This window comes from Magallana gigas, chromosome 8 (assembly GCF_963853765.1).
Source record: "Magallana gigas chromosome 8, xbMagGiga1.1, whole genome shotgun sequence".
NCBI classification, from domain to species: domain Eukaryota; kingdom Metazoa; phylum Mollusca; class Bivalvia; order Ostreida; family Ostreidae; genus Magallana; species Magallana gigas.
Genome location: NC_088860.1, coordinates 42065185 through 42089911, shown reverse-complemented (window position 1 = coordinate 42089911; position 24727 = coordinate 42065185). Strand labels below are relative to the sequence as shown.

Below are 24727 nucleotides of genomic sequence, written 5' to 3'. Positions count from 1 at the left end.
GAAAATAAGCCAGGCGTATGCCTTAACAAAACACTGAGCATTGCAAATGTTTATTTATGGTTTTCTATAGTAAACCCACTTGAGAAGCGAGATGCAGCGAACAATGAGAAAACGCAAAAATGAAAAAAATTAACTTTCCGGGGACTATGCGACTGAAGTAACAGCAAGAGGCCCAGAAGCAACATCGGTCAACTGAAAAATAGCCAAAGCATTTAATCCTCTCCGAGTACCAAATATAAAATATTTAGAGAATTTAGTAGTATCTTGATTTTTAAAGATTTTCAAATTAATATTATTTTCCGACGTATTTTTAATTTAACTCAAAAGTTGTGCTCTTTTGTTTGAGTTTTTTTAAGTACAATTTTAAAAATAATGTTTCTTTTAATTCAAATGTAAAAATATACCTTTACATCAACACAAGTTTCAGCTGTTGCATTACGCTGCCCAATGGATTTGAAAAGAAGATTTTAAAGACTTTCTGTACAATTCATTGGTGAACATTTCCCCCATTATGACCCCCATCTTACCCCAAGGAATCATAATTTGAACAGACTTGAATCTATATTACATATGTAAAGTAAGTTCAAGCATATATTTTACAACATACACCATAGCATAGCATTGGAATCTCATACCATAGCACATTTATCTCATAGATTCTCTTTGTCATATCATACCACTGCAAAACATACATGTAGCATAGCATACAACATGTTTTAACTCTGTTTAAAATGCTTTTATTAAGAAGAATGATGTTCACATTGCAGTTGAGTGCTAAACCTTGACTTCTTATCATTTTACTTTGAAATATTTGTAACTCTTCTGTTTTATGGAGGCGTTTTTGGTAAAATATCACAGCATACCATAGCGTACAAAATCAATAAGGCCTTCATTTCAATTACTCATAGTATAGCATACAAACTTTGTCGAGTTATTTTTCAAGTGTTGTATATGAAGTAAAATGAGCACAGCTTTTTCATCTAATCGCATTTGCAGTAACCATTTGATACTTAGCTACATTCAGTAGTTTAAAATAATGCATTAATCAGCCTTGCGTCGTCATATTTTTTAAAACCTTGTAATAACATCCGTAAAAAAATATTTTTTTATACATAAAGTTAAAACACATTCGACTTCTTTACAGGTTGATTTTTAAAAAATATTTTTGTAGTAGAAAAATATTGCTTAATTCTCTTTTGATATTTTCAGCTTTGTAACTCTCTGTGAATTTAACTTTTTTCCACAAATTTTGCTGTAAAATACAAAACAAAAAGGTATTGTTTGAAGAACATTATCTGCATTTAGTAGTAGAAATATATGCAATTTAAAAAAAAAAAATTATTTTCCTGATCCAAACCACTGTTAATTTCACTAAAAATCTCCAACAGTTTTGCCATTAACTACAAATAAGTCATTGTTTAGTGTACACTATCTGCATGCTATTTCTCACAAATAAAGCTATACTCGTCAGAACATGGGTAATCTTGCCAATGGTCGAGCAGTAAGAGGAGAAGACAGTTTTCATCCTTATCGCCACTTGGGTCACCATAGTTCCATTTGTCAAAGGTCAGGTTCTGTCTTGAGTGCTGCCAGTAAAAGATGTCTTCTGAATCCTTATCTGTCCCCCCTGACCACCACTTTGCATCAGGACCTATAATTGATTGATAAATCATTGATGTTTTATTGTGATATTTCACCTTTACTGTCATGATTTAAACAGATGTGCATGATGAATGGCTTCAAATGTGCTATGGAAATCACTCGAAATATTTGTGCGATTTATTTTGGGTAGCAGAAGGCTTAAACTTTGAGCATTGAGTATATGTTCGAAAATAGATACTTGCCCGTGATATTCGTGTAAAAATTCATCCTCTCATAGATCCACATATCTTCACTCTCCGACTCAATTGCCACCAGGTGTCCTCCCATCATAGAACACTTCCTCTACATCAATAAATATAACTGGAATTTTATAAAAAATGAAAATCAACGTTGCTGTGGGAATGTAATGGTCAAAAAAGGGCACATACAAATAAATTTTGAGACTTAAAGGGCATGGTCACGATTTTGGTCAAAATCTCTTTTACCGATATTATTGTTTAAAATTGTTCAGTAAGGTTTTTTTTAATAAGAAATCAAAATGTGTGTGTTATTCGTTGAGTAATAAGCGAGGTACAGAGCCTATGAATGGATGTGTTAAACGTCAGAAACTCTTTTTAATGCTTTAACTGAATTACAAGATAGACAAATCTTCCTTTTAACTCTACGACTGAATCTCAAATTCCATTTGATCATTAGAAATGCATTCCTAAATCATAACAAAAAAGTAGAGTTTGACGAAAATCGTGACCATGCTTCTTTAATAATCATGTTTAATAAGATATTCGGTTAACCTCAGCCAAATCCCAATCTGCTTTTGAGATCACAAAACAATACTTGCTACCATCATTTTCTTCCCAAACGCCAGGACACTCTATTGTTTCTTCTGGTTCTGAAGAAAAATTAAAAAGTATTTTCGATAATCTATTTGAAAAGGAATGCCAAGTGTGATTCACTGTATATCATCGTAAGTGCAATTTATACATCTGTATTATTAAGCACAGAATAAAAATCGTATTACATGTACTAGTAAAGGTAATTATGGACTGCAAAAGAATTCCTTATTTTTCTTTGAACTACATTTACCACCTTGTACAATCCCAACTGTTACCTAAATTGAATTTTACAAAGAGGACTATGAAATAAGGATTACTTTTATTCCAAATGAATAAAGAAAACATCAATGAAGATAATCAAAAAACCATATATTGAGAGTTTTAGACCTCTAAATGTAGTGTTATTTTTCAATTTCAAACAAGTTGGCCAATGACCTACTTCTTGGGAAAAGACAAACCTTTCTGCAATTTGCGTGTTAACCAAAATAAATCGGATGAAAATGAATCAATAGATGAGGGAGGACAGGTGGCTGAAATAGTGAAAGGAGACTCTAAAGGTGAGACTGGTGCACCCGAACGAAAATTCAATTCAAATTGGATAAAAAATATGCATGGCCGTGTTTATACTTGACGATAAAATGTACTGTAAAGAATGTGTAAAAGATGGGAAAACCAACTCCTTTACGGTACATAACGTTTAGTACTTCATTAATGAATAGATATATATGAATCAATGTTTTGCCATGCATTTTAAAGCCGACATGCGGAAAGCCTTGAAAAGAGTTACATGTAATGAGGGCGAGAATCAACTCTTATATACAGAAAGCCATGAAAAGAGTTAATTAGGGTTGAATCAATTCATACACAAAGTACGTAACCTGTTCAATGGTAAGGAAATGAAAACATCTATCCTTATATGAAAATTTGAAACCATTCCTTAAATAAGTAAATGAATTCTGATTAGACAGTGGGATGTAACAATGACCTACCCATTTTTTAATCAATTTACAAAAACCTTAATGATGCCATCATTAAACATTAAAAATTGTTATATTAAAATTATTCTGTTAAGATAAAATTTAAATGAAGTCAATGATCAAAATTTTGAGATATGTTGTTTTTTATCATTTTAAAGTATGCCCAGTTAGACCGTAAAGGAACACAGTATCAAGACAATATAAGGCATACATGACGTTTTGATGTTAATATCATTAAAACATTCCAAAAGTATTGATTACACGAGTATAAAGGTAAAAAAATGAAACCCAAATTTTTCGTGACCTAGGAAGAGTTGTTGACATTTCGAGTAGTCTCCCGTTTTATTCAATACAAAGCATGTACATCGCTAAACCAAGAACATTCTATTATTATTTCACTCCCAAGGATATAATACAAGGTATCATATATGTCTTCTAAGTCATTTTACTTTGTTGTTAGAAATAGTTGATCTAAAAATTCAGGTTATGACGAGACCTAAGTAAACGTCGGCCATTTTGCGAACTCATTTATGGTCAACTACTACTGTGCAATGTTAATATCCTATAAAGTCAAATAAAAGATTTATCATTAAGTTGAAATTAAACATTTTGGTGGGTGAGTCTACAAAGCGCCATGAAAGTATTGTCCGTGAAGCGGTAGAAAATATTCTGACTTTAAAAAAAATTCAAATCAATAAAATTTCATCGTTAATTTCTGTTTAAGAAATTCTATAAATTAAATATGGAGAAAAAAAATTAATATTAATTATGATATGCGTTCAAAAAATAACATTTTCAATTGCAGCAATGGATCTCAGTTTTTCCCAGATAGCTTTTCTCTGTGTTTCTTATACATTTTCTTGGTCTTTTAAGGATGACGTTTACTCAGAACGAAAAAAAATTCCACTGATGATAATGAAAAACCAACTATTGTGTGTTATAGACTTTTATTGTAGTGATAATTTTCATTTTTGAAAAAGTAGGTCAATGACCTACTTTTTGAGTCAATGGCCATTGTATATTTTTGGAAAATTAAAGGAAAATCCCTTAAAAATTTTACACTATGATTGAGATTTTCTTAATTATGAAAATAATACAAATTGCTCAAAACTTTTGAAAATGAAATACAACTCATGAATGGCAATGACATTAAATACATACAAAGCATTAAGTTTTCGTTCACAATTTTTATAAATATTCCAGTCCGAATTTCCTCTATCACTTTTCAAATTCCTACCCATTTTTGACCCAATCTTACAAAAAATTGAATGATGATAATACAAAAACATTAATAGTATTAAACTACTTATATTGATTTTATTCTGTTGGCATATAATTTATATGAGGTCAATGATCAAAATTTTGAGATATGGTGTCTTTTCTCGTTTTTAAGCATATTTCAATATTTTTTAGATTTGGACCATACAGTTATCATAATGAATAAATGAGGTAAAACTAACAGAAAATATGCAAATTTATATAGACTAAAATATAAAATCTTAACTTTTAATATTAGAGTACTTCCAAAAATATTCTAGCGGAAAACAAAATCTGCAAAATTTAGTTCGAATTTCCTCTGTTTGGCTAAAATTCTATTTTTGTTTTGGCATAATTCAATTATATAGTAGAAATATCGAATGTTATGTCAATAATAATTCATTTCACAGATACTTTTTGTGTTTAGAACAAATTTTACGCATGACATTGAACTTTATAACAATCCGAATTTGAGAACTCAAACTCTTTGTAAACAACACCCTTAAAACCAATATATCACTTCTTAATACTCAAAGAAAGATTCCTTATTCCATATATTTTTATAATTGTTAGCAGTTGTACGAATTAAAATTGAATAATACGTATGCAAACCCCGCTTGCGCCCCAACACTACATCAGTTGAATTTATTGGACTGTTTAGTACAAAATCGCAGTGTTATCACAGACAAAGATTTGACAAAAATGTAAATATTAAAAAAAGGAAGCCCCTTCTACCCCAGGGGTCTACATCGGTGGGTGGGTGGATGGGGAGGGGACCCTGTCCTCATGCATCGGTGAATAAAGTTAAGACTTCAAAGTGAAGCTTTAAATGCAAACAAGAGTCTCTCTGACATGTCAAAGTACTCGGGTGACCGTCCAGGCTTGTGGGTGGAAGATGTTCAAATGTCATCTTAGTTTTATTACTCAAAGGTTTTGCATGTGTCTTACAAGAACAGGTTTGAAAAAGAACCTTTGTACAGCAAACTTAGGGGGAAATATTAAAGACTTTATGTGGTATGGGACACCTACATATTCTTCCGAACTTCCTATCGAAATAAACAATAAGATTAAGTATAATTTCATAATTCCCCTCCCCCCTCAAACTTGTTACTCAACAGCGTGGCGCGATGGGTTAGAATGTAAACTTATAATCTGTAAGTCATGCGTTCAAATCCGGTGGGCCGTTTACATTTTCACCTTCCTAGTAAAAATTATTTTTTTGTTAGGAAGTAAATAGCTTATATGATTTTGACTTAAGCCTCGTAACCAAGAAATACAAATTAATCTCTGTACGTTCAATTACTTACGTTTTGGTTGCTTAACAAAGTATCCATTTATTCTTATATCCTCGTCTCGTTGGATAACACTATCAATTGCCATAAGAGTCTTCAAAAGACAACAAGTCTGAAGTCTGCTGTTGAAAAAGAAAGCCACACACCATGACAAGTGGCTACAGTCCACTGCACAGTTAATCAAAGACGTTCGCTTAGACACTAATGCTTCACAAGTTACACTTTCGGCATCAGATATCAAATTGCTATGATCCTCGAATTTGGACACCACTAATTCCCCAAATGTTTTGAAATTATCCAATAAAAATATAGCAAGTAGAGTCCAAAGAATATTACCCATTCTTACTTTTAAACACATTGATTTCTATAAAGAGCATTCCTTTGCGGACATTTGATGGTGATACATGTATGGATGCTGTCTTTGCGTCAATAATATCAGAATTTATATTTTTAGAGTATTGTCACACGAGATTATTTCATAGGTGGTATGTTTAACTGTAGTGCAAATTTAATGAAATCGACTAATTAAACATCACTATGAAACTGGTTACCTGTATGACTGTCAATATATATTGACAATACATGAATTTCTTGTCTTACTTATTTGAAGCTGAGGATTTTAATGTGCTTTTTTACTTTGTTTTCTTGTTTGTCTTTAAATTAGAGCATACTTAAACGGGTAATTAGGGATAGTTCCTAAAAAAAAAGTATGTGCATTTCCTATTAGAAAGTGTCTTGTTTGCTAGTTTAGTTATACATGTACATAGGAATGAAAAAATGCATTGGAGCAAAAATACAAAATAATTACATAATGGGGTTATCCTGTACTTTTGATTTCCTAGAAAACAGAAACCAGACTTATTTACATAAGTGTGCAACAACGGACGCTGAAAAATTAATATTGCATTTTCCCTGGGGGTAAAAATTCTATTCGATGTAGTGATTTAGGTTTACATCTCCAACGGTTTCACTAGTTTTATCGATTGTTCGATCGATCACTCGGGCAAACAATTGAATTAGACATAACCAACATATTTAACATATAAAGTATTTGTTTTAGCATTAATAATCGCATATTTCGGAATTTCCAACATGAAACTTGAATATATCATAGAAAATTCCAATAAATCAGATAGCTTCTATCGTTTGTCAAAATTGGAGACAACTTTATACTATACTACTATATTAGAATAATAGACTCTAATTTTTGGGCTTTAAAACCGATACCGAATGTCAACATGGTGTGTAAAAAACGCTGTTGAAATATGTTGAATTCTGCAATTATAGAATTAAACTTTTCGAAGAAAGGTATTTAGTGCTTCAAAATGGTTTGTAATGAATAATTTTACTGTTATTTTCAATGCAACTTTATTAATTTTCTCCAAAAACGTTTTGGAGCGATTCTGATATGTTCTGCTACAGAACGGGTACATGGGAGACATTTTAACTGTGGTGAATGCCTTTCACTAGACACAGTTAGATTATTCCAACTCAGCATTGTATAGTAAAACTAATATCATTATTTTGGCTTGAAGTTTGGTTATGCAAATGTCAACAATATACGGTGTTTCGATGTATCTATTTTGTAAATGCCAACCCGTGCACGCACGGGACAAAGTCTAGTTTAAGTATGATATTATACGAGAATGAAGGTAAAATATGTATTTTTTTCTGCTAACAGAAATGATATTAAAGATAAGTTATTAGGTTGCCACAAATCAGGGGATATTGACTATTTGCAGCTCAAAACATTAAAATTTGAAATTAAATAAAAGAATTTTAAACTTTCTTTTGTTTTTCTTATATTGCAAATATAAACATTGAGTGAATTATAGTTCATCGAAAGATATCCTATTCTCACATTTTGCTTAAATATTCGAAATTTATTTATACCTCACGGTTCATTGAAGGTATTGGAGATATAAGTTAAAAAGTTAAGTACCATAAATTTATAAAGTAAGATTAAAATTTTATAGAGGAGTGGGGGTTAAAATATATTGCGATTTATAAAACATGTTATATGCTGCGGTATTTTGCACACACGTTAACAGTCATAGCTCTTCAAAGAAAAAAATGTTCATACATTTTTTAAGATGTATATCATATTAAAAACCAGCACTCATTGCAGGCCTACCTAAACGCGTATAATCACAATTTGAACAAGTTGAATCTACACAATTAAAGAATGCAAACATTCTTATTCATTATTTTTTGTCTCAGAGGTCATGCAATACATATCTAGTTTATATGATGAACATTCTAGATAAGGTGGTTACCATTTTCCTGTCAGATGTTTTGTTCTGAGTGATGGAATTTATGAAAAAAAAATCGGACTTAAGGTGGAATAGGACATCGTCATAAAATCTGAGCTCTGATCGGAGCGATATTTTGGTTATTAAAAGGATTTTATCGACGGCAACATATAACGTACTGCGTAGCCAAGTGGATAAAGTGTCGGGCTTGTTATCCGTACATACCGAGTTCGAAACCCGCAGGGGCTTTTGTTGTTACGTACTGAATTGATTTTTTATCCCTAATTTTCAAATTTTTTGCTTATTTGACATATGTATGGTTTATTATAGCATTAAATGATTTATTTTTGACGTCGTCGTGTCAATAACTGCCGTCAGGTGAGCAGACAAATTGAATAACGCGCGTTAGCGCGTTATGATAATTTGTCTGTTCACCTGACGGCAGTTATTGACACGACGACGTCAAAAATAAATCATTTAATACTTATATTTACATTCCCTTACTGAAGAAATCAATTGTTTACTTAAATAAATCGATATTAAGTGCAGATCACGGAGGGAGTGAATAAGTAACAGCAAGAACAGCTGTTTTGTAAAACCGGTTTAAACTGGTTTTCACATAGACTGTTGAGATGAGATCAACGAGCATGGAAATATAATCCATGATAAATAACTCTTGAAATGTTGCTTTTTACAATAAAGTCAACTTTTTGGTCGAATAATTATAAAACATGGTGTTTTGACAACATTCATAAAATACATTTTTTAACCGATAACATAGAAATCACTGTTTGAGAACTACTTATGTAAATTACTCGTAAATTCATACGCAGTGAATAGGTGTTGCATTTAGAGGCATTTAACCATCACGGAATTTAATGGAAAAACACAGTAGAATGTAAATATTTATCATTATATCTCTCATAATCAAATAATATACATTTTATTTGAGTGTCTTTTTCACAGGTGTGTTATTCCACCTTAAATAAACATAACTGAAATTTTCTGAGCATGTATAAGATTTATAGAGAAATCACATCTAAATGAATATTTTTTTTTAGGTTTTTTTAAGTTGCTTAGCTCTATTGATATACCATGCCGATGAGATACATTTCATTTTCACAGCTATTATCTCATATCTGAAAGTTAACAACGAATAACGGACAGCGGGTCGCCAGACACTCGAGAAGCCAGAAAGCAGTGTTTTAACTCTGTTGCAAAAGTCGCTTGGCCACAGCCAAAAACTTAAATGGTTTTCCCTCAAGTTATTGTTGTTTACCTGTCGTGATCTCATATGACGTTTTATAGGTAGCAAGGGACAGATTCGGATGAAGTATCCGTCAATATTTTTGTAAAATTGAGAATATTGCTGTACTTGAAGGCTTATGAGTGTTGCTAAAATTAATGAAATGATTTTTTAAGGATTATCATTAGTAAGAGGGATTTCTCTTGTTGAAATTGTTATGCAATATGTAGGCACTATATGTTAGGTGGATGAGAATCAGAAGTAAAATGCACACAGTACGAGGGGTACAGAGGTCTAGAAAGCTGAAAAATTATGAAAAATTAGCAAAATATGAAAGGGTCAAAATCTCATAAAAACCAGTATGTAGAAGTTGTACAGGTTTTGACAAGTAATTTTCTTTGGAATTTGGTGATTGGTCTTGTAAAGAGTGAATAAAAGGTATTTTTGCTGAATGGGAACTGAGGAAATTACAGTCGCAGAATTCTGAAAACACATCCCTTGGTTGCAATAAATTGTATTAAAAAAACTACCCCGTGCCACCAAAACTTTACTCACTTGATCAACGGAAAAACTTTTTTTTTTAAACAAAATACTAACTTAATAATGTGATGAATAAAGTTGTAGTATTAGACATTTCCAGATCTCGCGATCTCGAGCTCGGACTCTTACGTATGTTCTCAGATCATCAGGGATGATGTCAAAACACGATATTTTAAAAAAAAAATGTAAAATGTCGAGAGGTGTAGAAAAATGCACTCAACAAGCAAAAAATGTTTGTAAAACTTTCTATTGCGCATAATTTGTTAAAATTATTGCAACACTTGAAGGAGGCTGGGGGATCTACAAATAGAATTTTAAGTAACCATCAGAATTAGCTGAAATTTATTGATATGATTTCAGAACTGTCAACATTTTTTGGCAAAGAAAAAAAATTTATATATTTTAATTTGAAATTTTATCATTTTCGTATACATTGTATTTTCATATTGAACTCCCCTTTTATAGAAGACCAAATTAATATAAAAATGGCAGCCACCCCAAGCCTCCTTAGTCATTTTTGCTAATCTTTTAAGACATTGACACTCCGAAAATATAATTTATATAATAATTTACCGATCGATCAGTGCATCTTTAATAATAGAGAGAGAGAGAGGGGGGGGGGGGGAGAGAGAGAGAGAGTGTTGGATATAGGTATTTCTACTTTTGGTTTAAGTTGATAATTTGATAATTTGGATATAAAGAAATAACAAAAAATATAAGGACTTAATAGAATTTATTCTTATGAGTTCTTTATCTTCTTTAAGTGGACATGTATAATGTCTATTCACTTGAATCGGAATCGGACATGTATAATGTCTATTCACTTGAATCGGAATCGGAATCGACCCCTAACTGCTTAAGAATTTTTGGCATTTTTTTTTTATAAATTTATTGTATTTAAGGTGATTATTCCTAATCAGATTTATTATTGGTGTCTTTTTTGGTTTTTAAGGAGGCTCTTCTTCATCCTCCTCATCATCCTGCTGCACTGCCCTCTCCTCTCTCGTTCTTTGTTGTCAGGAACGTGCGAGGGGCCTGGAGTTTGCACTTCGGGCTCCTCGGGTTCTGCCTGGGGAGGTGCTGTGTCCCTAACGGCCGCCTCCACCTTATCCTGAAGCCTGACTCTAACTTCTTAACCCTTTTGACTTTAATGCTACAAGGTACATAAAATATTGCATATTCAATTTTTGGTTGAAATACTTCATCAAAATGATTTGTTGCGTTTTATTAATTTTTTTTTGATGCCATTTGCCAGATACTAAATAATTTTTTAACTTCTTTGTTACCGTGTAATTTACATACCAAATATCACCGTCATTATCGGCTGTTTTTGCAGCCATCAATTTTCGTAGCTTCCCCCCTAGCCTGTCTCTCAGTTTTTTTTTATTGACCCGTTCTTGTAGATTTCCTGGGCTTCTTTCAGCAATTTTTCTGTTATTCCTTAGTTCTTCTACAATCTCGGACCACACAAGGGTGGTTCTGGTATGCCCTAAGAAGCATTTATTAGTGTCTCTTCCTTTCCTATAGGAAAGACCTAATTACTTTTATTGATTAAAGTTTTGCTTGTAAAGAAAAATATTGTTTAAAAGATTAAATATGTCAATTTTACGTAAAATTTCAGGCGTGGATCCAATATTTTTAAAAAAAAATTTCTTCAAAGTATATGTGGAGGTAAACTCCATATATATGTCGATAAACGATTTTTAAAAAAAAACAACCTTAATAAAGAAAATTGTTGGTGTACATGATGTTAGGTAACATAATGCTTAAATTGCAAATGTGCTTCTATTTTAAATTAAAGTGTTTTGGGAGGGGGTGTGTGTGAATATTTCTTCTTGTGCAAATTTAAAAGTGTGGAATTTGAAACTCACATCTTATAGTCTCTTTATCCTTGTATACACATGTATATCTATCTTTTTATAAATATTAATATTAATTTTTAATCTGTAGTAATGAAACAAAATCGTTCTAAGGACAAATCTAAAGAAACAAAACTAAATGCTTATCTAAGATTATAGTCTCTTTAATCTAAAATTCAAAATTCAAATTAGAATCATTTCAGGTTTTTTGGTAAACACTTTTTTTTCAGACACCTGTCCACGTGTTCGAATGCCCGTATACGCATAGTCCAGGATACACGATCATATACAAGTAAACAACGAGACCACTTCATGTACAAATAGATTTTGAGATAACGCAAGGTTTGTACTTTTACATATTTCAAATAAAAAAGTTATGAGATGAAGATTGTGAAGAAAATACTCACCTTCCTCCATTCTCTTTCCAACTGCAAGTAGTCTTTATTTTCACGTGAAAACCGTTGTCTACAGAAGCGAGTCATTGAACCGTGATATTTAAATGCCCCCTCCCTCTTCATTTACTCTCTCACTCTCTCTCTCTCTCTCTATATATATACATTTTTCTGCGTCTCCCCCTCTGTCTCTTTTCCCATCTCTCACTCTATCTTTCCCTGTACCCCCTCTCTCCCCTCTATGTCTCTTCTCCTTTCAGCCCTTCTCTCTTTCTCCACTTGCGCTCTGTTTCTTTCTCCCCCTTTCTCTCTCCCTACCTCTTCCCTTCTCTCTAGATATATACCCCCCTCTCTCTCTGTCCGTATTTCCCCCTCACTCCTCTCAGTCTCTTTCCATCCCTATCTTTCTCCCTCTTCCTCTCTTTTCTTACCCTCTTTCCTTCTTTCACTACCTCTCTCTCTCACACCCTCTTCCCACTCTCTTCTTTTCCACCGTCCTCTCTCTCTCTCGATCTTTATCCCCCTTCTATTTCTGTCTGTATCTCCCCTTTCTCTTCTAAGACTTCCCCTCCCTGGCTTTCTCTCTCTTTCTCCATTTGCTCTCATCTCTTCCCTCTCCCTCTCCTCCTTCTAGGGATATATATTTCCTCCCCCTCTCTGTGTCCGTCTTTCCCCCTCACTCCTCTCAGTCTCTTTCCATCCCTATCTTTCTCTCTCTTCCTCTCTTTTCTTACCCTCTCTCTTTCCTTCTTTCACTGCCTCTATCACACACACTCTTCCCACTCTCTCTTCTTTTCCACCCTTCTCTCTCTCTCTCTAGAGATCTTTATCTCCCCTCTATTTCTCTCTGTATCTCCCCCTATCTATTCTAAGTTTTTTCCCCTCCCTTGCTTTCTCTCTCTTTCTCTCCCTTCCTCTCTCCTCCTTCTCTCTCTTCACCACTCTCTCCCTTTGTAACTGTCCCCCTCTTTCATATGGGACAGATAAAACCCGCGGTGTCTTAAAGTCTCAAAAGTTAATTCTTAATTGATTATTATATGCAATTTAGGTTTAGTCGCAATAAAGTTTCAACCAGCCTGGTCATCGCGCGAATATAGGTTTTTGTTTAAGGTGCTTTCACTATTTTCGAAAACTTTTATTCAAAATAATTATTTAGTATTATATGTATTCTTTAGATATGAATGCTGATTTGGCGCTGTTGGCTATTATTTCTACACCCCCTCCTTGTGACAACGATTTCTTGCATTTGCTGAGTGAGTTAATAGGGATTTTGTTAATGCAACCCCCAGATGGACTTTGCAGCATTCGTCATCGGCTCGGTGACCCCGGACACCCATGGTAAGGGAGGGATGTGTTTCGCCTCTTTGCCTGGCATCCTTATGAATTTTTTGAGGCCGCTGGAGAATCACCTGAATCTCTGCTAGAGATTGTAAGGACATTAGTCAAAGACGTACTCTAAATCGTTACAGCCATATATTATCACCAATAAACAGAGTAATGCTTTTCCTGTTATGGCTTCGGTCATACCCATGTTATTCCATCTTATCCCTGCTCTTTGACGTTTCTCCTGCTACCATAGGCTCTGAGATTGACTCTTTACTACCCATTTACAACAACACTTATGTGCGCAATATTCAATGGCCGTCGGCATTGAAGTGGGGAAACATGAGGGGTATTTAGGAGGATCTACCCTACGCCGTGGGGGTCATTGATTGGACATCACATCACATATACAGGCCTCAAACTGAGCCACAGGCTCTTTATTATAGTGGGCACAGACATTACCACTGCATCCACACGATTGTTATCACAGATAATTCAAACACACTCCGCTTCGTACGAAGTGGATTTTTAGGTCACCAAAACGACGCCCAAGTATTGAGTTTTCTACCAGCTATAGGCATAAATCAAGAGCTGCCTTTTCCAAACGAGTCCGTTGTTCTTGGAGACAAAATATTTCCAATCAGACATCCTTTTGTTACACCATACACCATACACCCGTGCAGAGATAAACAGACGACCTGTACACCAACAAAGGCAGTGTAAAAAAATAAACACAAAAATTAATAAACAAAGAGTTATTTTAGAACATGTCATAAGAGAAATTAAATTGTACCAGGCTATTGGCACTCTGTGGAGACATCCGAGGTACAAAATAAGACTGTGCTGCATTGGCTTGGAGGAGAAAACATGTGTTGAATATTTGATTAAACATGATAAAACCTACTAGGTTTTATAAGTACATAGAAGCATTTGGATATTAATTCGGTTTTTTTAAAAACTTTTTATATGACTTCTCATTAATAAGTGTACAGAGTACGAGTCCGTGCTCAAGATCGCGAAATCTGGAAATGTCTAATAATTGTAGTTTTTAGGAGATAAGGCAGTTGCTGATTTGACTTCTCATCTCTGTAATATCTTGGTGAGATTTGAGGTGAAGACTGGAGAAGTAGAAACAGAGTGGACACTTTTAAAGAATGAAGTTCACAGCAGGCTAAGTACATGAAGCATTGTGCTTGTTATTCAAATAATTTTTTTTTATTTAGCTAACAGAAATATTTGAATGTGTCTTACTTTTTAGGCAGATAATCATGAAAAAACAAAGAGAGGGGGCTTCTTGGGAAGTGATCAGCATTGAACTCAGAGAAAATCTTCAAAATATTAATTCTTGAAAATATTGATTTTTGTCACATTCACCTGAAGTGCAGAGGCAGAGAGATGATTTTCTCTGCTAAAATTGATAAAGACAAATTTTAGAGGTAAGATGGGAAATGAACTCCTCAACCAGAGCATAATCATTTAACTACTTTCACCATCCAAAGCCGTTTTCAATCCTGATGATGCCGTCACGGTGTGGAACACAACATCTCTAAAAAGCAGGCGACCACTTACAAACCATTTATGCCAAAGAATAAACAAAGAGCACAGACACTAAGAAGTCACAAAGCATTGAAACATTTGAAGATGAAATTAAAATTGATGAACAACCTGAAGTAGAGCTTGTGCAGCAGGCTGAAAAACTTTAAACGAATTTTGAGGAAGACTCTAGAGACATTGAATCAGACGCTGAATCAATTTCAGATACTTTGCTGAGTAACAAAATGAAGACTAAACAAGAGCTGGAAAAGAATAGTCATAATACATGGATTAAAAACGTAACGTTGTTTGTTGTTTACATTTTCCCTCATGTAGCAAATTACAATAATTAGTATGTGGACTAACATGTTTGGCTGTGGGCTCCTTAACTTGAAATTTTGGGAGCTCACATTGCTAGTGACAATTTTAATTAATTAAGTTTAATCCTTAGTGTTTTGGAAGTATCCCAGATGTAGCTTTTTCCTAAATTATTTTCTACATTATGCTAACATTTAATTTTTTTTTGTTATTTGTACTTTGAATTTTCAATAAAGACAAATGTCTTTAAAGCATTCCACCAAGGCATGTGTAATTTGTCTTTATAACTTGGGATTGTCTTGTTGATTAAGGCGTGTGGAATATAAATACGTTTGGAGTGGGTGAGTACAAACACAACACTCCCTATCTACATGTAGGAATCAGAGCACTGTAGCTATAGGTCATTACGATAACAAAATATATGCCACTATACTGTAACACTTAAATTATGGTCCCTTATAGGCACATCGAATCGGTGAATGACAATGTCTATCTCTCTTGTAATCTGTTCTCTGTTCGGTATTGTACGTTTAAACGCACAGACACTGGGCGGTGCAGGTAAGATAAGTACGCTCTAATCGAGATTTGTCTAGGAAAACAGTTTAAATGTTTACTACAAGTAGTCTTCCAGAGAGTAGAGTAAAAGAATATTTTTGTAAATTTGTTAATATTTTCAAATTACATTATATGATGTTACTATGATACTTAAAAAAGAGAACTTTTGGGTTTATATAAAGTTAGGTCATCATGTCGTCCCAAAATCCTTCAAAGTAACTTGTTTAGAATAAACCCAAGGATTTTATCAGGGTACAAACTTGATATTACAAAACAAAAAAAAATGCATGTGGAAAGTTAAAAAAAAACACTAAATGGAACAGAATGTCACGATAAGAGTCCATAGGTCACAACTTAAACCATTTTGTTCAGATACAATGAAAAAAAATTGCTAATGTAGAGTTTAGATAAAAAGATGTTTAAAAAAAAGGACCGTACAAACTCCGAATGCATAGTTTCATATAATGACCACTTATTACGTGGATTCGATTTAAGGTTCAAAATATGTAAGTATCTAATAAATGACTGGTCCAATACATTTAATCACGTTATAGTTTTGAAGATGGTATCAAATAAAAATATTCAAATATAGAATTCTGATGAAAAAATCAAAGGAATTTTCAGTAATTGACTAACTGGACCTTGAAATTTATACCCAAGGCTCTGGACAGCGCATGTTTTATTATGGTGCAAACTTGTAATAGCAAAACAAAAAAAAATATATGAATAAGGTTTTGAAAAAATCAAAAGAAGAGAATTCAAATCAGAGTACTTAGGTCACGACTTTTGCATTTTGGTCAGACGCATTGAATACAAAACAACTAGTGTAGAGTTTAAATAAAAAAGATGATTATATAAAATAAATGAATGGTCAATACATTAATGACGATATAATTTTGAAGATGTTATCAAATAAAAAAAACTCAATATAAAATTATGAATATAAAATCAAAGGAGTTTTCAGAGATTGACCAATTAATTGCACCTTGAAACTTTCACTGAAGTCTTTGTACAGCGCATGTTATACTAATGTAGTAAGAATAACTAGAAGTTTATAGAAATCTCTTGGAGATTATATGAATAAGATTTCTTTTAAGCTATACTAGTATATGAATTAAAATGAATAAGTTACTAATATAAGTCAAAATGGCTTAATACCCCTTTCATTATACATTGAATACATGTATTTAAGGTCGTCCATCCATAACTAAAACATTAAACAATTTGATAAATTTGTTAATATTCAATATTTATTTTAATTTCAGAGGGGATTCTTCATTATTCAATAAACCGCTTAAAATCACACCAAGATTTTAGTGATCGAACTTGCAATCTATTAGATATGAAATGTGATTGTTATGGATGGACTACCGTAATCACATTTTACCAATGTATCTGCAATACATATGTATTGTAGTAATGTTTCTTCATCTATTATATTGCTATTGTAATAGATAATACATAGGAAATAATAAAATGATAATACGATTTAGGAAATTGAAATAAAATGAAAACGAAGAAGGGGGTATTTTGCAAATGAACAGTTTAACTGTACTATGTTAAATGTATTAAGTATTTTAAAGATGTGGACCTAAAATGATCAATAAAATATTTCAGCGCACTTTAAAATACTAACATTATTTTCTTCATAGAACAGTTTGCTTTGGTTATTTGTCCTTTTGATCTTTCTTATCATATTACATTTCCTAAATGTACAGTCTGCCAAGATAAGATAGACAACTGTTCAGAGTATGGCCTTACCGTGTGTACAACCTACCAACCCTGGGCACGTGACCATTGTTCGGCGTACTGTGGATTCTGCATAGGTACGATTAAAAAAACTCATCTATTTTGAGGCATACTGAAATTGAACAATGCGTAATATTTCATTCTGTATATTTATTTAATCATTTGTCATTTAATACACAATAAAAGCTACATAGTAAAGAAAAAAAAATATTTGATTTGTACGCATCATAGCTCCATCAACCACCCCGTTACCTTGTGCGGACAAAATAGATGATTGTGAGAGCTATGGACAAAATGTCTGCAGTGAACCTAGGTATATCGCATGGGTACTCGAAAACTGTCGCTACTTTTGCAGGCAGTGCTCAGGTGAGAATAAATATTTGAATTACCAAGATTCTGTCCATCAATTTAATTTGTCATGTACTATAGTATACATATACATCTGTACCAATTTTTGTAACTGATAAAACATTTTAATAAAGTAAAAATTAAATCTTGATTATAACAGATGAGCAACTAGCGAACGCAGATTCCAAGACAACAACTTTACGTGAGTAGACTTTAGGTTAAAAATAAGATAATAAAAGAATATTTTGTATTTTATTTTAAATAAGGTCTGTATTTTATTAAAGGCAAGGTTTCATTTCTGATTTAGCATATATGGTACGGATAACGTTAATTTATTTGGTTAATACCAATTTGGTTTTGTATGATTAACGGATGTAATCTTTTTCCATTACATTTCTATATTGCTGGAAAGTGATTATTGTTTATCTTGTAGAAATACATTGTAACGTACGTTTTTATTCATTTGTTAAGTGAGGAGGGGTGATTTATTGTTTGGCCGAAGAGAAATTGTAAAATGCATCTGTTTTGAGTTGACCACTGAGGTATAGAGGCCGTTACTTATATATTCAGAAATATTACATATATATATATAAATATATATATATATGCGATAACGAAAATATCACATCTGATTGCGATACATCGATCAAGAAACGTCAAAGAAAGCACCGCATCATTGGGCATTAAGTGGCTATAATGTTTTTTGCAGCACCTCCACTTTGTGTTGACAAAGTCGATACTTGTGTTCGATACAGCCAGGACGTGTGTACGACCTATAAACGATGGGCACAGGAAAATTGCCGCTATTACTGTCGCTTGTGTACTCGTAAGTTCTAACAAGTTCGCACTATTGTTATTAAAGGGACTTGGTCACCATTTTAGATCTAAATTTTCTTTTTCTTATTTTATGTATAAAATTGTTAACTTGCTCATTTTGAATGATTGACCAAAAAAGAGATAGATAGGTAAAACGTTATTGTTACGTAAACAAAGCTCGAGTCTTATATTTGTTTACAAATAATGTAAAGGGTTACAAGTGTAGCATTACTACTTCTTTGACGAAATGACGCGTGGCAAACCAGGTAAACTGAAAAAAATAAATTGATAAAGACTAATTCCAATAAAACATAATGTCATATGTAAACCATAACAAGGCTCGAGCGTTGTTTACAAAACAAAGAATTCCATACGCTGTATCTTGCTTATAACTCAGTATTTGATTTTCAAATTTTGATAAAGCATTAAAAGTACCAATATTTACCATTCTAAACATCAAAATTGGAAAAATAAAATTTTGAATTTGAGATAAAATTGTGTCCAAGTCCCTTTAAGGCCATTTGTTTTTTTTGGTTTTTTTTTGCTGTGCCAGTATCGCTAATGTATTGATTTTTTCTATTTTCGTCAGAGGAACAACTTCTTATTGCGGATTCTAAGACCACCCCCACCACGAGTAAGTAGTTTCTTACAACAGAGCAGTATACATAGGTTTTTTTTACTCCTCTTTGATTTAAATTCCTTTGCGCGTTTGTAAGTGCAATATCATGGTCTTTGAACATGTATATACCCGTTACAATTTAAACTTAAAGCAATTGGAACGCCAGCTATTCCATGCAAGGACAACCTCCCCCATTGTGACGTTTATGGTGACGACATATGCACAACATATCCATCTTGGGCAGAGGTTAACTGCCGTGCCTACTGTCGATTCTGCAAACCTTTAGGTGACGAAATTCTTGGATATTTGGTAAATTGTAAGGTATCAAAATGAAAATCTTTGTTGAAAATATAAAAAAAATTTACGTTCGACTACAAAGTTGTATTTTTGTTTATTGTAGAGTTTGTAACATTAGGGAGCGTGGGTCCCGGCTCAATCCCAGTAAATAAGCGGACCAAGGAAAGAAAAAACAGGTACAATAGATTTTCTATTTTTATTGCTACTCAAATATGAAAGTTGTCAGACAGTAGTTTAAAGATAGGGAATTGTTTAATCAGGTATAATTTGTTTTTAGTATTTTTGTCCTTTTTTCACACGATTTGCCTTTAATTTTTTATTTTTTTTACTATCAGGTCCTATCTGAGAAAACTGAATTGAAGATAAAACACATCTATGTAAGAAGAAAACTAGCTTATGTACATTAAGGCAAACTTAATAAATATTTTATTTACACCGTTTTTTAATAGAACATGTAAATTTGCAAACTGAAAAAACAATTGTAAACTTAAAATCGAACCTAATTTATTGTTTTTTTGTAAAGTTCCAACCAGAAAACACATAGAAATTGCCACGTGAATGAAAATTTAATAAAGATTAAAAAGTATCCAAATGTTCTCTTAAAAAAAATGGTTAACAAAAGCATGTCTCAAGTAAAATTTTATTTTAATCCACGGAATGGTGGAAAATTTTATACGTGTAGAAATCATCATTCTCCGTATTACATGCACGATTATACATGCTCACTGATGCTATATCCATAAATTATTGATTTCGTGAAGACACGAGAATATACAATGTGGTGCCGAGAAGATTACACGTGAAATTAATTCGAAATATCAGATAGATTAGCTAAGAGATCGCGTTTCGAAAGGAGTGGGACATATTGTCAGTTATTGTTTGCTAATCTTCATTCAATAATCCATCTTTTATCGTCGGCACTTGCTGCAAAGGGAAGCCACTATCCTCATGTCATCTCCGAAAACTTGATTTGTTTATAATGTTGGTAATGTCTTTTGGAGGTACTTTCATTGATTTAGTCTTGCTGGTAGTCCACTTTCAGTTGCTGAAGTGTCCATTTCTTTCGTAGAGTCTGCCATGTTATACATGTAGAAAGAGGCTTCTTAACCTCTTATCTACAAACTTCATTCAAGTTCACTGCACATCTTTTAACCATAGACTATATTGGTGAAGTATGAGCCAGACTGGGCCAAAGGGAGATAAGATATGCTCCGGAAAATCGATCTCGGACAAAAAGACGGACGGGCAGACAAAGAGACGGACATACTGAGTGGGCCCTAATTAAGGAAAGAGAAGTGCAGTAAGTTTGAGGGTTCACTTAGAATCTGTAGAACATTTGTTCGAATGCCGCTAAGGATTTCAAAATCTTTACATTTCTAAAGATTTTGAAAACGTATATTTTGGTAAAGCATTTGAAAATTTTAAACCGGTAAGAATATTTTAATGATAATTAATGTACTTTCATCCACATTAATATCGACAAATGCCCCATACCACCTTAAATGCATCCCTGTTTATTTTCTGGTGGGCTCGGTCATGTCAAGTAGCCGTACAACTTATTTACCATTACAGAAGACTCTGAAAATGGACTTATATTTTAGAGGGATATGGTCAAAATTGAATTGAAATTAATAATGGATAATCAATATTCTAATGTCAGCTACAAGCGATATACAGTGAATAAATACTTCTGTAAAGCATCTTGTTAGACATATTGTCCGACATTCTTTAACAGTTAAGTAATTACCTTGATATTCATAATTTTTGTTTGATATCGACTCACTGGTACATTTATCTCTACACAGGTAAATGAAACATAAAAAACAATATTAAAATCAGAGGACATTTGTAGAAAAAAATAAAATAAGCTTTAAATTGAATCGGGCCTAGTTACATGTACATGTACCTCCATAGCAAACAGATGTCTGGGTTTTAAGATAAAATTAAGAACATTATTCTTTGGTGAGCTTCTTTTCGAATTCATACAAATATATGGTATGCGATGAAAATTATAAACATCACATTAGATGTTTTTTCTTCAATCCTAAACAATTGCTATAAAAACTATAGAATCGTTCAACACACTTTAATGTATTAGGCATAGTATTAGATCTAAGTCCCTCATATCATGCATTGTTTACGAATCATCTTAAAAAAATCAAACTTGATGTTTATAAAGTGTCTCGGATAAGAACCTGTGCAATTGTGAGTTTGGCGGTCCTAAAGAGGGAAAGGCTTACACAAACTGCACATTGATAACGTTTTTCATTACAGTATATACCAATCCTAGCCACGGCGTTAGATGCACGTGTACACGATAGTGTATCCATTGTTTTTGTCTTGTTTATCGAGAGACAAACAACTGCCCGATTCTTGTCCTTCTTTTTTTTCAATTTCTTCAACATTTTTTTTTGCTTCTTTGTATGTAGTTTTGCTGTTTTGCTGTCGACGTAAACAAAACACAAACATGAAAACTGAAATGATCGTATATTCTTGATAATCAATTACACATGTAAAAATAGATAACTGTAAATTTTTAAAATTCTACATGGCCTTAATGAAATATAGGACATTTTTTTATCAGAACTAGCGCTTGCGGTGCGTTCAGGTGGCTAATTTCTTTTGCACACAAATAGTATCGCGAGTCTTCAGTCTGCTGAACAAGCCTCTAATATATGATATAATTTGTCAGAGTTATATGGCAAACGGCTCCCGAGTGGAATTCTCGTTATGCCATCTGAAATCAAGGAACAAACTGAAATAAAAATTTGCTCCGGTGCACTCTAATACACTATCTTAAATCTTCCGTCCCTAGTACAAGTATTACAAGTGAGGAGTTTCTATTGTCACCTAGCAACTTTCCATTATCTTATTTCTCTGCGCTCAAACTTCACACAAATAATGAAACTTTCACAAAAGCAACTGCCATGCGGTTTGCCAGGCAATCGTACACCGCATAGATAAGTTTAAGTTCATGGTCACTTATTTCCCGCTCATTAATAGAAATATAATCCCTTCCTGGGATAATGGTTACAATCTATAAATCCAACAACACCAGATATTGCTTCCTCGTTGCATAAATGCTCTTGCAGTTCGCAAACTCATGTCCAGAAGGAAACATACTAGTATTGTACATTGCCGTTTTTTGTCAGCAAAACGTTCTTATTAATCCCTTACCGGTTTCACCGGAGGAGAATATAGCTTTCCTCTGTTTCCGTCTGTCTGTCCCTATTCAGCTTTCCATACTTTTTTCTTTATGCGTTTGAGGAATAATATGAAATTTGCTTAACAGATTCAAAATGAACTACAGATCAAGTTTACACTTTTGTAGCGTCTGGTTGACATATTATGGAAAAAAAATTTCTATATTCCAATTTTTTAATGTTCGGGTTTGTTATCGGATTCGGCGTGTATTGAATAAACGAAGATAGTATGTAGTTAGTAATAATATCGTGCGTTACTCGTACCATTCCTTTTATTGTTTCTAACAAACAAATTAGTTCTGTAAAATAGTGTCAAGCATTGTGTTGTAAGTTTAATTGACAGGGTTTTTATATTATTACAATCGGGTTCGTTATCGGGTTGTTCTGTTGATTCGGGGTACAGAAGACTAAGAAATGATATTCTGCATAATAGTGCATTGTTTTCACAAATTTTTACCAGCAAATACTCAGTGGACTTGGCGAAATTACTAGAGATAAAAGAAATAAAGAGTAATACTTTACCCATTTTTTATTTAATTTCTATATCAATTATATAGTTTGAATTTTCTCTGTTCTTTTATTTCTGGTTAAAGCATAACATCTCGTTTATAATAGTTTTGAAATAGAAGCTTTCATAGAATAATACAAACCGGTAGGGGATGTGTATTGCTCATGCAATACTCTCAGACCGTTTGTTTACATATGATTCTGTACATCTGTGCAGTCTAAAGTATTCCCCATTCAATTATGAAAAAAAACTTCAATTGCAATTCAAAAAAGATAACGACAAATTGATAATTAATAATTCCTCTGTCTAAATTTGTATCATTTTATATAAAATCAACAAAGCAGCTTGTCTGCCTAGTCGAAGTCTTAGCATGATGATATATAATAAAAAATGGGATCAAATTTTTCTCTTACAATTATTCTCCTCTAAACAATCTTTATATAATATCAAACCTGTCCTCATCTTCCAAATAATCATCCATATTTCACCACGAAAAATTAGTCTGAGACAATAATCAGAGGATGTTTTTCCACAATATGCTGGGTATATGGAGGAAGGTACAATCTTGTGGATTGGCAGTGCAATTCCATGAGGTTAATGACTTCTTCCGCCTCTATATATATATATATATAGCTAGTAAGAAGAGGGGCTGTTCTTCCTTTACTACCTGAAGAACAGGTCAAAGATGTGTGGTTGGAGGCGCTAGAGGCTAACGACGATGACCGCCAAGATGTGTCGCATTTTAAAGACTACGTGACAGACACCTAGGTTGAAGGCCATCTGATGAACTGGAACCATTTTAACAGCGATGGACCACGATCAACAAACGCAGTTGCAGAGTGGCATCATAAATGTAACAGTATGTGTCGGCGCCTTCACCAAATGTGTGCATGTTTATCCAGTTTTTTTTTCAAAAGGAACAAGCAGCCAATGAAGCAAAGATGATCTAGCTTGCGGCAGGTGGCGTAGTGCGTCCCAAGTAAAGGACGTACATACAATTAGACCGATGAATTAATGACCTGAAAGAAAGACTACGCCGTGAACATATCCAATTGATGAACTATGCAGATGCTGCCTCACATCTCCTTCATCTAGAGTGATGTATTTCCAAAATTATGTGAACATTGTGACTATTACTTCATAGTACTGAGCATTGTTTTTTGGCATAATTTGATAGGTGCTTGTATATATTTCAGTTCGCGTATACG

The 24727-nt window shown here is 33.2% G+C and overlaps 1 protein-coding gene and 2 long non-coding RNA genes across 4 annotated transcripts; 2 read left to right on the top strand and 1 right to left on the bottom strand.

Moving 5' to 3' along the window:
* Positions 1-959: 959 nt before the first annotated feature.
* LOC105319087 (C-type lectin domain family 4 member A) lies at positions 960-12358 on the bottom strand. Of its 2 annotated transcripts, none has more exons than XM_066070008.1 (4): positions 12266-12358; positions 2394-2491; positions 1845-1944; positions 960-1651 (listed from the first exon to the last, which is right to left on the bottom strand). In XM_066070008.1, the coding sequence occupies exons 1-4, from the start codon at positions 12273-12275 to the stop codon at positions 1440-1442; spliced, it is 420 nt and encodes a 139-aa protein (XP_065926080.1). In that variant the 5' UTR covers positions 12276-12358; the 3' UTR covers positions 960-1439. The 2 variants fall into 2 exon arrangements, with proteins under 2 accessions (XP_065926080.1, XP_011414798.4); XM_011416496.4 differs by lacking the exon at positions 12266-12358 and adding an exon at positions 5977-6399.
* Positions 12359-15875: 3517 nt separating this feature from the next.
* LOC105319089 (uncharacterized) lies at positions 15876-19545 on the top strand. The gene is made up of 6 exons (XR_004602279.2): positions 15876-15982; positions 17698-17805; positions 17960-18094; positions 18237-18278; positions 18786-18902; positions 19482-19545. It is a non-coding gene; the product is annotated as an uncharacterized lncRNA (long non-coding RNA).
* A 25-nt stretch (positions 19546-19570) lies between these two features.
* On the top strand, positions 19571-20241 carry LOC136271098 (uncharacterized). The gene is made up of 3 exons (XR_010708925.1): positions 19571-19797; positions 19912-19984; positions 20144-20241. It is a non-coding gene; the product is annotated as an uncharacterized lncRNA (long non-coding RNA).
* Positions 20242-24727: the final 4486 nt, after the last annotated feature.

What these genes read in the sequence shown, in the direction of transcription:
- LOC105319087 (XM_011416496.4), bottom strand. Translation starts at nt 6,319, where the DNA reads ATGTGTTTAAAAGTAAGAATGGGTAATATTCTTTGGACTCTACTTGCT. An exon ending in CAGATTGGGATTTGGCTGAG is followed by an intron (nt 1,945 to 2,393) that starts GTTAACCGAATA and finishes TTATTGATGTAG; the next exon opens with AGGAAGTGTTCTATGATGGG. An exon ending in TTTTTACACGAATATCACGG is followed by an intron (nt 1,652 to 1,844) that starts GCAAGTATCTAT and finishes AATCAATTATAG; the next exon opens with GTCCTGATGCAAAGTGGTGG.